Here is a 12,845-nt window from a genome sequence, read left to right on the forward strand (position 1 = left end):
ATGGGATGAAGTGAAAGAGTGGCAGCAGGCGGCACCCTGGCAAGAGAGAGAGAAATGGAAGGAGGATGGGTGTAGACCAAGACGTGTGGATGGTGTCATCTTAGGTCCAACTGGTATGCCTGTGTTACCTAGACACTTACTTAGCACAATGGCGAGGTTGATACATGAAGGATCACACATTGGTAGGGACGCCATGATTCTAGTGTTCCAGCAGACTTGGTACAGTAAAAAGTTCAGGAAAGTAGCAGAGTCCCTCTGCCAGAGGTGCCTGTCATGTCAAAAGATGAACCCAGGGAAGAAAACTGTGGTGGAACTGGGAAAAATTGGGAGGTCCGGGGGTCCCTTCGTGAGAATACAGGTTGATTTCATCACCATGCCCCGTTGTGAAGGGAAGCGATATGTCCTTGTCATGGTCTGTTTATTTTCAAAGTGGGTGGAAGCTTTCCCTACTCCCCAAAATGACGCAAAAACAGTAGCTAAGTGTTTACTAAAGGAACTGATACCTAGGTTCGGGGTTCCAGTCACTATTGAATCAGATCAAGGCTCACATTTCCAGAATGAGGTGATCGCCGAACTCTGTAAGGCCTTTGGAATCTCACAAAAGCTTCACTGTGCATACCGTCCAGAGGCTTCTGGAATAGTGGAACAAATAAACGGAACTATCAAAAACAGACTAGCAAAACTGTGTGATGCATCTAAGCTGACCTGGGTGAAGGCCCTGCCCCTGGTCCTGATGGGACTCAGAAGTGTTCCTGACCGCAAGACAGGCCTAAGTCCCCATGAAATCATTATGGGAAGAGTGATGAGACAAGCATGGGTGCCAGGAAGCAAACTGTTGAGTATTACTGATGATTTGGTACTTGAATACTGCAAGAGATTGGGTGACCAAGTGCGTTCTATCTCTCGCCAGATCGGAGAAGACGCCATCCTCAATCCAACGACTCCTCTCCACAAACTGGTCCCGGGAGATTGGGTCAAGATAAAGAAGCATACTCGGAAGAGCTGCCTGGAGCCAAGGTGGGGAGAGAAACGTCAGGTGATCCTGGTAACTACCACAGCAGTAAAGTGTGCAGGGGTTCCACGCTGGGTACACGCCAGCCACACCCAGAAGGTATTACCAGACAAGGAGCCTGAAGAAGAAGGGCGTCCAGCGGAGGACTCTGCAGGAGCCAGTCCAGAAGTAGCTGACGACGTACAGCCCAGTACCAGTCGAGCTGTAGAATCAGCAGATGTTGGCCCAAGAATAGTTGATAACGAACTACCAGGAGCCCAGCCTGCTGAAGGGGTCCAAGAAGCTGAGCCAGAAGTAGCTGAAGACGAGCTGCCGAGCATATGGCCAGAGGAGTGGATTCCATTGATTGATCTCACTGAAGACCCCATTCGAACAAGTGAGCGACTTTGGGAAGGTAGAGAGTGGACTAGAGAGGAAAAGCAAGGCACAGGCGAAGAACCTCAGAATCTTGAGATTCACATCAAAACTGAGGAAGGAGAAGGTCAGACAGGGACAGAACAAGTGATTGATACAGAACAAGTGAATGATACAGAGCAAGTGCCCGATACTGAACAAGTGAAGGATACAGAACAAGTGATTGATACTCCTCCACTGACTCCTGATGTCGGGAAGGGACAGACTAGACATAGCGTAATAGTTCGAGCAGAAGAAAGTCCAGAGATCGAAGTGCTTGAACAGGATCAGATAGGATTAGAAGAACGTGTTCAGGAAACAGAAACAGAGACATTTGAAAAGCAAAAACAAAATTCTCCTGAACAAGGCCAGATTAGTAACCAGGCAGAAGAAATAGATGCTAGCCCTGGAAATAGTCAGATAGAAGAGGAAGAAACTGGAACAGAATTGCCACAAACTAATGAAAACAAGAGGGCAAGAGAAGAGAACGAGGTCTTGGTACCAACTAAAAGACTTAAGAAAAGAAAGCACATTGAGCCTGGATACATAAAGAAATTGAGACTGAGAATAAAAACAGTAGAAGAAAAACGTGCAGAAGAAAGGAGAAGTGCTCGCATAGCAGAACAACCAGAAGATACTTCCAAGAGAAGGAGTGATCGAATAAAAAGACAAAACAAAAAGTACAAGTCTCCTGAATGGACGCTCGTTTTAGAAGAATTTGAAGATCTTGATATAACTGACGAGAGCGACGGAGAACCAGTCGCTGAGTACTCTGCTGAAGAAGAAGACGAGCCACCGTGAATTTGCACAAAGTAAGCTGCTGGTGTAAAGACACAAAGAGGGGTCGAGAAACTTCTTCTGAGCCAGAATGACTGATTCAAACGTGAATGGTAGACCTAGTTGCAGTCGTTGCAAAACATGCTGCAAGGTATGTGTATGTAGTATAGTTATACTGATATTACTCTGGATAGGACTAACAGTTTTCATTCCTTTTGCGGTGAGCAAAAATACTAATATTGTCCCTACTGAAATTGTAAATACTGACAGTGAGGAGCTGACAACACAGAGTGTAGCCAGACATGAGAGAGCACTGAGACAAACAAAACAAGACTTAGAAGCATCAGATGAGGGAGAACTACATTATCATGGAATTAAAAATAAGACGCGCTTAAATGTTTTCGCAAACTTGTTAATACACTATGTAGAGACTATGGAAATTGAAGATTGCTATGTCTGCATGAAGCTGCCTACCTCTGTAGCTGAAGGTGTGACATACCATCACTTGCCGCTGACATACGGAATCTCCTGTAGCATTTTAGCTAGTTTATTTTACAAAAGAGGACCGTTACAGTACTATTACTCTAACAATGACGTGATCTTTTCTGAACTTCCCATACGTGGGAACTTGAATCCTGTACATACCAAAAGCGACGTAATAAGATATATGGGAGACTATTTCCTGACTATTGGTGATATTGACATAGGTGACGCACACAGAGATAACTTGACTTGTTCTTTGCGTGAGCAGGAAAAGATGTTCCTGAACATGGCAGAGAAAAGGAGAATTAAAATACAAAAGAAGGCAAATGACGAAAGTCAGAAAAGACCAAGGTGGGCAGAGAACATGGAAGGCACCTCAACTGGTGGGGCGGGTCCTGCTCTGTTGCTGGATTTTGAAAAGAAAGGCAAGCTATGTCTTCACCGCGAGAAGACTAGCTATTATAATAACATTTTCATTGGTTCCAGTGAATGCGAACATAATTACAAGGTAATTGGAGGTTGGGGTTTCAAAAATGGGTCAGAGCCTGTGTTTCCTGGAATTTATTATATATGTGGGGACAAGGCTTCTTTAAAATTGCCGGATCACTGGTATGGAAGCTGCTACTTTGGCATTGTCTTCCCGAAAATATACCATGTGAATGGAGTTGCTGGAAGCAGTGAAAATACTAATGGCTTAGTGCGTAGTAAAAGAGAAAGCATAGGTGAAATAATGGGTAGTATTTTCAGTGCACTGATACCTGGAGTGGGAGTGGTTCTGAACACTCACAGAATTTGTAAATTGTCCACTATAGTGGATGCGTTGTCTACTGACACAGCTCATGGATTTCTGCTGGTCAATACCGAAATGGTTGCGATCAGATCAATGGTTTTGCAGAACAGACTTGCTCTTGATACCTTATTAGCAAAAGAGGGAGGAGTCTGCCGGATGTTGAAGGCGCAACATTGTTGCACTTATATTCCGGACAAAAGTGTGCAGCTCAAAAGATACGTGAAAAACATTACTAATTTGGAAAGGGAACTCAAACCACTCGAGGTTGACAGTGCCTGGAAGAGACTGGTAGATGGTCTCTCAAATGTAGGTCATTGGTTTGCTAGCTTAGGTAAAAGCTTATTGTTTAAGATACTGATGCCAATTGGAATTATAGGTCTTATCATATTTTTCATATTTGCCTGATGCAAATGTCGCAAGCACACAGGAAAGCATCAAGTGAATGCCAGAGGAGTGAAACGAAGTGTGGATGAGCTTGAATTAGAGGAAATGAATAATCAGATATACAAAAGGGTGAAGAATTCTCACCCTACTAAAGATGAGAAAGAAAAGTTGAGCAAATTGTTGGAAGAGATAGAGATGTATAAGGTGTGAGAAGTTGGCATCTGGTTCCATTTATTTTTGTGATGATAGTAAATATCATCAAAGAGGGGATTGATGAAGCAAAGCTTCGCATTTGCGACATGCTGTATTCATGAACCTCGTCCATGTATAATCAAATAATAAGTTGTACGTCTTACTAACGTTTATTCTATGTTTAAACGAGGTTCCCCGACGCTTGCCTATGTGTTTTACTAAAATAATTAACTCGAGTCTTTTAAAATGGCCGCTGCTTGGAAATAAGTGTCTGCGCATGCGTCAGTCACACTCACGTGTCCTGACGTGTTTGCAGGTTTGGAGGGAAATAGTTGCGCATGCGTAATACATAGCTTTGCCAGTAACGTGGTACTGCTCGTGCCACTGCTCTTGTACATGTTTATACGTAGCTAACATTTAGACTGCATAAGTATATTTCTTAGTGATAAGTTGAAAGTACAAACCCTGTGATGTGTTTTCATAACGTTATTTCTATGTATTAATTTGTTCTCGCTTACTTTTCATGTACTGCGGGGAACGGGGGTCTGTCTGAACTGAGAGCCATCTTGGAGGTCCTTACTGCGCATGACCGTCCGCCTGGGGAGAAGTCAACCTTGGCTGGTGGAACTCAGCCAGCTGGCAGGGATGGGCAAGATGCTCCTGAGAACTGACCTGCGAACTCAGCAGGACGGAGTCATGTGTCCCCATTTTTTAAACAATGTACAATTGTCATTGTATTTCCCTGAATTTTCTCATGAGAACCCCAATCTCGCTAGGCGGTACCCAAAGATGCAAAGTAGGCATCCAAATAATGTATTCTGATTGGTGTGTTACCCAAATCCTATCTTAGGACCAATCCAAATTGAGGGATTCTGACACTTTGCAACATTGGGGGGTGGTACACCGTCCCCAAACTGTATATCTACCCTGGGTTCACCTAGGGAAATTGTCCGACTTGTCTGGTTTAGCTGACCTGTCACTGACCCATCGTACTCAATAGGTGACTGAAGATACAGAGCGCTGTGGAGCACTCTGTCCGAAATTGACCATAGACTAAGGTTTTACTGAACCTTAAAGTGCTGGCGAAGCACTTTGCTGGGAGTTCGCTGACCCAATCGGGGTCTTGATCGATAGCTGCAGAGAGGGTGGAGCGCAGGCGTTGCTTCCAAACTGCGGGTGCGGTCCTGTCCTGAGCGGTCCTGTCCTGAGGGTTTGCTGTCCTGTCCTGAGGTCCTGTCCTGATTCATAATCTGAGGGTATCCTGTCCTGTCCTGGGTGTCCATTCTGCATCTGCTGTCCATTGAGGGGTATCCTTCCTTGAGGGTTTCCTGTCCTTAACTGACCCGTGGCCAGGGTTTGGTTTTCACACCAGTCTAGGTAAATATTGCTCTAAAATTCTTTGAACTTGCACCTTTCTAATTTTCTGTCTTTTGCTTCAATAAAGACACACCTTTGCACATGTCGATTTTTCCATGCTTTTACCGCAAACTATTTGAATCATAAAGTCATTTGCCTATTTTCATAACGTTTTCCCATGTTACCCTACCTTTTAGAAATCATATTTTGCATTGCAGTTTGTCATTTCCTGATATGGTCTAGAACGGCCTTACTTAAATTTTCCAAAGAACTTTTGCCCTAAAATGCATAGCGTTTCCTGTTGCATCTCATATTAGTATTCACATGATTACCCTGACTTTATTTCTGTATAGTTATGTACTCTTCATTATTTTGATTATTGATTGTCTTATTCTTGTAAACTTAATGCTCAACGAAAACGAACTTTAGATAAAGCTTTTAAAACTTCCAGTTGTCCGTGGTCATTTACAACAGTATTGAATGTCATTTTGGGTTGGTATTTTGCTGCCTTTCCTTTTACAGCTAGCTCCCTGATCCGTTGAGGTCATAGGTACCCGTATCGGTGGATGGTAAGTCGGGTACACTGAGTAATAACAGAAGGGAATTCACACAAATTGGTAGCAGCCTGTGAAGTCACCCTGTCAATGAATATTGTGAATTGAAAGTATATGGGCCCGAAGCCGGAAACGGCGAAATTATTGGCTGGGTGACCTCGCGCGCTCTATCAGTATGCATCCGCCGCCATGGGTCAACCCATCCCAGTCCCGTCACTAGGGAATTACATTTGGTGCCCTGATGCATATTGGAATATCCCCAGTCCTCCATCTATCCATGGCTATGTCCATGACGTCGTTCCAGTCCTCCCCTAATAACGCCAACCATTCCCCACCGGCTCCTCGTAAACGGTGCCTCTGATAAATATGTATCTCCCTTGGATGTCTGTCCATGTCCGAAGAAGCTGAAACAGAACTCTACAATGAATTAAAATTGTGACCCCCCCATGACCCCCTGGTAAAGCCAGAGTGGTATACTTGTATACTTGATAATAACCATATCTGAGGAGACACAATGCTTTGGTACCCTTTGGATGCGTCTCCTGCAGCATCAGGACGTCAGCGCGGTATCTCTTGGCCTGCTGCAGTATAGCCTTTCTTTTAATTTTATCCAGCGTGCCCCTAATTTTCCAACTAACTATCCAGAGGTCCCCCATCTGGAAACATGCACTATATGAACTGCCACACCAAGGTCTCGGGACGTCGATGTATGGGACAATTATCATCCAGTGTGCATGTAGCAGCTGTGAGTGGTAGTAGCACGGAGCAAATTCAAAACATGTGTACCCCAACTTCCCTGCACACCCCAATACCTCACAACTGATGAAGTATCTGTTGCGGCGGAGCTGGCTTGTGGACCCCAAGGGGAGCTCCCAGCTCGCCCCCGCCAATGGTCCCCCAATACCATGCCCATAATCAAGGGGCGTTCCCCTCGGCTACAACGAGTCGGGCAAACGTACTAGCCCCACTCATGCTTCGTCAGTCTGAACAAGAATCAGCAATGGTCTCCTATCATGGAGAGTCTCGACATAACTAGGAGGCCAAAGTCCCCTACTGAACAACTGAGGTAGATCTGCTGGGATCACTACAGGATCTAGATCAGCATTGAGATCTAGATTTCTTCTCCTGTGGATTCAGCTATGATGTGTTTAGTTACATGCTGGCCTTCAGAAACCAGACTCAGCGTTTCAGGAAACTTGCTGAGGCAAACCTGGGAGCCAGCCAGGAAGAGGTGAAACGCTGCACTATCAGAATGCTACTCAGATCGAGTTTCAGCCTGGACAAAGTGTTTGGGTCTTGGCCCCAGGAGCCCTGTGCACTCCAGGATAGGTGGAACGGCCCTTTTGAGGTGGTGAAGCGCAAGAGTCCAGTTATCTACATGATGGACTTGCAGTCTCCACGGAACCCTTTGCGGTTCCAGCATGTTAACCACCTGAAGCCCCACTTTGAGAGGTCTGAAGTTGGCATGCTTCTAGCCACAGATGCTGGGATGGAGGAGGAGAGCGAGCCCGTTCCTTACCTTCTGTGTGCAGGGAAGCCGGGTCAGTAGAGGGTGTGGTCCTCTCCCCCACGCTGACTCCTGAATAGCAGGGTGATTGTCGCCAACTGTTGGGACAATTCAGTGACTTTTTCTCTTTGGTGCCCAGTGTCACTGATTGGTGTGTCCATGACGTGGACACCGGGGACAGTCCTCACATTAAGCATAAGGCTTACTGAGTGACTGACTGGGCAAGGGCCTACATTGAGGATGAGGTTACCAAAATGTTTGCCCTTGGGGTGATTGAGTCCTCTAGCAGCCCGTGGTACAGCCCAGTCGTCCTGGTCCCGAAATCTGCAGAACCTGGTGCCACCCCAGATCTTTGGTTCTGCATGGACTATCGGGGACACAATTTAGTCACGAAGACTGATGCACACCCCATTCCCAGAGCAGATGCGCTCGTAGATCGGTTGGGGGCTGCCAAATATCTCAGCACATTTGGTTTGACGTCTGGGTATTGGCAGATCGCCTTGACCAAGGGAGCAAAGGAGAGATCAGCATTCTCCACCCAATGGGCACTACCAGTTCCGGGTGATGCCATTTGGAATGAAGAATGCCCCTGCCACCTTCCATAGGTTGGTCAACAAGGTGTTGGTAGGGTTGGAGGACTTCAGTTCCGCCTACCTCGATGAGATTGCGGTGTTTAGCTCATCTTGGGAGGACAACCTGTGCCTCCTCTGGGAGGTATTGATGGCACTGCGGAGGGCAGGCCTCACAATCAAAGCCAGTAAGTGCCAGATTGGGCAGGGTTCTGTAGTATATTTAGGGCACCAGGTGGGGAGCGGCCAGGTGGTACCCCTTCAGCCCAAAATTGAAACTATCCTGGCATGGGAACCCCCCAAGACTCAGACGCAGGTGAGGGCCTTCTTAGGACTCATGGGGTACTACAGAAGGTTTGTCAAGCACCTTTGACTGAGCTGACTTCTAAGAAGCAAAGAAGGTTAACTGGACTGACACCTGTCAGAAAGCTGTTGATGCCCTGAAGAGAGCCATGTGCACCGCACCCGTGCTTCAGGTGCCCAACTTTTCCAAGGAATTTGTTGTCCAGACATACGCCTCAGAGCATGGCATAGGGGCGGTTCTGTCAGAGATCAATGAGGAGGGACTAGACAAACCGGTAGCCTTCCTACGCAAGAGGTTACTTTCCCAGGAACATTTAGTGTGAGGCATTCGCTGTGGTCTGGGTGCTGTAGAAGTTGAGACGATACCTCTTTGGGACTCACTTCCTGTTACAGACAGACCAGAGGCCCCTTACATGGTTGATGCAGATGAGGGTGAGAATCCCAAGTTGTTGAGGTGGTCCATTTCCCTACAGGGCATGGAATTCACTGTGGAACACCGCCCTGCTACAGAACACGCCAATGATGACAGTCTGTCCAGATTTTTCAGCCTTAGTGATGAGAACTCCCAAGGGGATAGTTAGTTCGCGTGTTAGACATGGAATCTTTCGCGTGGGTCCCCCTTCCTCTTTTCTCTTCCTCTCTTGTATGTTGACTGTATTTAGATGCTCAGGGCGCCGAGCCACTGCCAATCAGTGCCACAACATGAATGCTCCCTGTGTAAAGATGATTTATGAATTAGAATAACCATTATGCCTAGATCTGTGTAGCATGTTCTAATAGTCAGGTACCCTACCTTTCACTGTCGCTACTGTGAAACGATCCATTCTCATAGGCCAGAATGGGCCGGGTGAGGATTACCTTCTAACATACTATCTAACCCCAGGAGCCTGATAGGAACTTCGAGTTTATTATGTTTATGCTCGGGACATAGAGAAACATGTTTTAGTAAGGACTGTTTATATATCCCTTGTTTGGAAATGCCTCTTCTGAAAACGAGGTAGTTTCTTGCCTAAACGTTACTGTAGGCTGAGCGAGTATGTGTATTGGCCGTCTTGTTTTGGAGCAGCTGGGCCAAACCTGGCTGGAGAGAGAGATTGGAATTCAGGGCATGGGGAGGGGTGATTCTATGATCCGTGCAGGGCCGTGCCTGGCAAGGTGAACGATGGCTCCTCATTCCACTGGGTGTCTGAAAGCAGACCCCCTCATTCTGAAAGGGCAGGATGTCGCCTCGTAAACCAAGTGCTCCCCGACCCCACCGAACTGGTTCTGACTGGACCGTGTGCTGCTGCCGCTGAGAGCCCGCCTGTCGCCAAGTGCCGAAATCATTGTGGGTGCACGCTGCAGTCCACTGCAGCCCCGATTATTGGTTGCTGGGAGTCCGCTTGCCACCGTCTCCGCTTCTTCGAGAAGCTGCATGCTGTGTCCCCTTTCAACGGCAGGTACCTGGTGCACAACGGGTCGCATAGTCCCCGGCCTTGAACTCAGTCATATTCTAGTTCTGGTGAAAACGTTATTGTCTTTTTGAGTCCCTACTAGTTTATGTGTATTGTAGCTTGTTGAAAAGCTTTGAGAGTTTTGAGTTAAACTGTTAGATAAAGATATTATTTTTCTATACCAACCTGAGTTGTGTCCTTCCTTTTGTGGTGTTGTTACTGCCTTGTTGTACATGGTCATAACTGCTTCACACACTACCTCTGAGATAGGCCTAACTGCTTGTGCTACGTTACCATAGGGTTGAGCATTCACAGTACATTATTATCAAGGTGCACATAAAACCCCAAATAAAAAATAGAAACAAAAAACAGCACAGTTTATGGGCAGGCCATGAGTTCTAAAGATAGGTAGGCCGATCAGATTTGCTTAAATTCATATGCAGGGAAAATAGGTTTTAAAAATTTGTGTGGCAGGGCAGACAACTTAGGCAAAGCAAAACTTTGAGTAAAACTATGTGCATGGAGGTACAAATGGAAACATTATCACAAGTGCAGGGGGTTCAAGTAGACTCTGAGCACCAAACACAGTTTCAGAATAACAATGCTTATTTTTTGTAGAAACAATGTTACTTGTATCTGAATGTATTCCCCAGTCACATTGATCTTTGGTGGCTATAGTCATAATGGAAACATGTAATCCTTTTTTACAGGTTTTATTAACCAAATAACAAGATTATAATGCATTAAGTCAACCCATTCGATGAGCTCATGCACTAGCACTTTATTACGTGAATTCTTAAATAATCAGGACTTTTACCATAGTGACCTTCCTTTTATATAATTCTTTCTTTTTCTTTAACTGATTGTGCATGGGCTAAACAGTATGTCCATATTTCATGTAATTGTTTTAATTAACTAAATCATGAAGGATGTGGCCAAGATGGTGGGCGGCCAAGACGTCTTTCACTGTCTCTCCATCCTCGCCACTGAAATAGCTCTGAATAGCACATTGCCTGGCAATCAAATCAACCCGCGTCTGCAGCATTGGCCGGCAGAACTGAATTTAAGGTGGCCCTGAGGCAATCCCATTTAGAGCCACAACTGCCTAATTTTGGGTATGGCCCTACAACCAAAGGGCCTTTCTGGTCCAGATGATTGCGACTAGCAGGTACCGCAGAGGAGTATAGCAGCTTCTCTAAAGGAGTCTAGCGTTACTGCGAGGTCTTGACTGCAGGGCAGATGGCCCAGCTGAAATCCAACCTGTGAAGCCCTTGGAGTGAGCTTCTGCAGAAGCAGAAGTTGAGACTTGCAGTAGATCTTCCCCCAGTATCCAGGCCTTCCTTCTGTATGCTTCAGCGCCCTTTCATGGCTGTCAAGCCATGTGGGTGGCCTGCCTATTGTGGGAGGTGCCTACTGGGTCTCCCAATGCGCATCTAGGACAGAGAGCTGCATTGACTGAGCCTGACTGCCTGCGTTGGGAAACAAGTGCCTGGAGATTGGATGGCTTCAGAGGCATCGTAGGGGATTGTGGACACTCAAAGCAGACTGCAGAGGCTCACAGCTCGCTGCATTCAGTGATCGCGTGGGACTCAAATTAAACTACACAGAGCTGGTTGGGCCTTTCTTCAGTGGGGGATCACAGCTCTGGGCTCTATGCCACCCACAGAGTGTTGTATGTGGATCACACCCTGAGCTGTGCCTTTTCGCTGCAGGGACTTGGGGCCATTGAGGGGGACCTCTTTGTGCGTGACGTGATCTTGCTCCCTTTTGGGACATTGATTGCTCCGACCCTGTCTTCAACAGTCTGTAAGCACCTGAAGGCCCGGTGCTTGGAGCGTGATTAATCCCCATGGGGTGCATTAGAAGGGGCCTATTGATGCAGGAACTTCCTCCTCCTGCTTCCAGACAGGGTCTTCTGCCGCCAAAGGACAGCTACGACAGTCTCTGAGGGTGAAACAAGGCTATGTCTATGGCCTGGGCCAAGAGGCACCCCTCACTTCAGGACATGCTCATGAAGCCCACTGAGGGACCATCAGTGGTTAAAGTATACAAAGTAAACACTAAACACCCCCTCAGAGTCTAAAGATGCAGACAGCCTAGGCACCCTCCATTTCCTAGGAGCCTTATTCGATTAATTACGTGCAGACCTGGGGCGGTCAAAAAGGAACTCCCCTTCAACCTTCCTGATGTGCGCCATGGGCAGGACTAAGTGGAAGGGAGGGTTTCCACTTTGGAGAACAAAGAGACAGGTCACAGTGAGGAGCTTGAATGGCTGCACCCGGAGGTGCTCTGGCTGCAGAAATAACAAATTGATGTGCAGGCTCATACAAAAGGCCTAGGATATTGCTCTGTGTGAAACAGTGTACGCATCCAAGGGGTCCCAACCGATGCCAAGAGAGCCATATTGGTGGAATACTAAGGCATTCAGGTAATTTGTAACCTGATAACAGAAGTGACCAGAAGCACACCTATGCACAATACATGTGGATAAGATTTGACTTAAAAATCATCAGTAAAATCACAATGTACTATATGTGAGTCAGTGGAATTCTGTACGTAACGAAGTGCATTCAAGTAATAAGCAGTACTTACCTGGTTTCTTTAGGGTTAACACTTTTCTAGGAGTTGGACTCACTGTAGCAACTGAAAAAGGGGAGATTCCCAAACTGTAAAAACGGTATCTTCAAATTTCAAGATAGATTCAAATACAAACTCTTTATAAATGTTATGGTGCTTGCCAGTCCCATCTGCAATACATCTCTGAACCTTACTATAAATGCCAATAAACTGTAAAGCATATAGGACATGAAAGAGAACATAGAAAATACAGAAATTACTGGTCCTAGCACTTCTACGAAAAGCACTGGGCACTGGGAAAATGAAATTTTTCGATGCTGCCAAGCGCTTGGACAACTTTATGTCACTTAATGCTGCAGTGCTGATGAACGCTGCCAAGACTCCATTACATGTCGCAATCTATGCACTAATACATATTAAAGAAATATATAGAGAGAATGTGTGAAACTTATGTATTTACCTACAAGTACTTTAATATACATAATATGTGTACATTACTGAGAGAGTAGTCATTT

At 46.0% G+C, this 12,845-nt stretch overlaps 1 protein-coding gene across 1 annotated transcript in view; it reads right to left on the reverse strand.

The window, feature by feature from the left end:
- LOC144827955 (uncharacterized) overlaps positions 1-12,845 on the reverse strand; it is a 456,431-nt gene that overhangs the window by 303,648 nt on the left and 139,938 nt on the right. Inside the window, exon 9 of the mRNA XM_078686115.1 lies at positions 12,346-12,396. Within this exon, the coding sequence (XP_078542241.1) occupies positions 12,346-12,396 (51 nt within the window). The remainder of the gene's footprint in view (positions 1-12,345; positions 12,397-12,845) is intronic.

The sequence above is a fragment of the Lissotriton helveticus genome, chromosome 4_1, assembly GCF_964261635.1.
Source record: "Lissotriton helveticus chromosome 4_1, aLisHel1.1, whole genome shotgun sequence".
In the NCBI taxonomy this organism is placed as follows: Eukaryota; Metazoa; Chordata; class Amphibia; order Caudata; family Salamandridae; genus Lissotriton; species Lissotriton helveticus.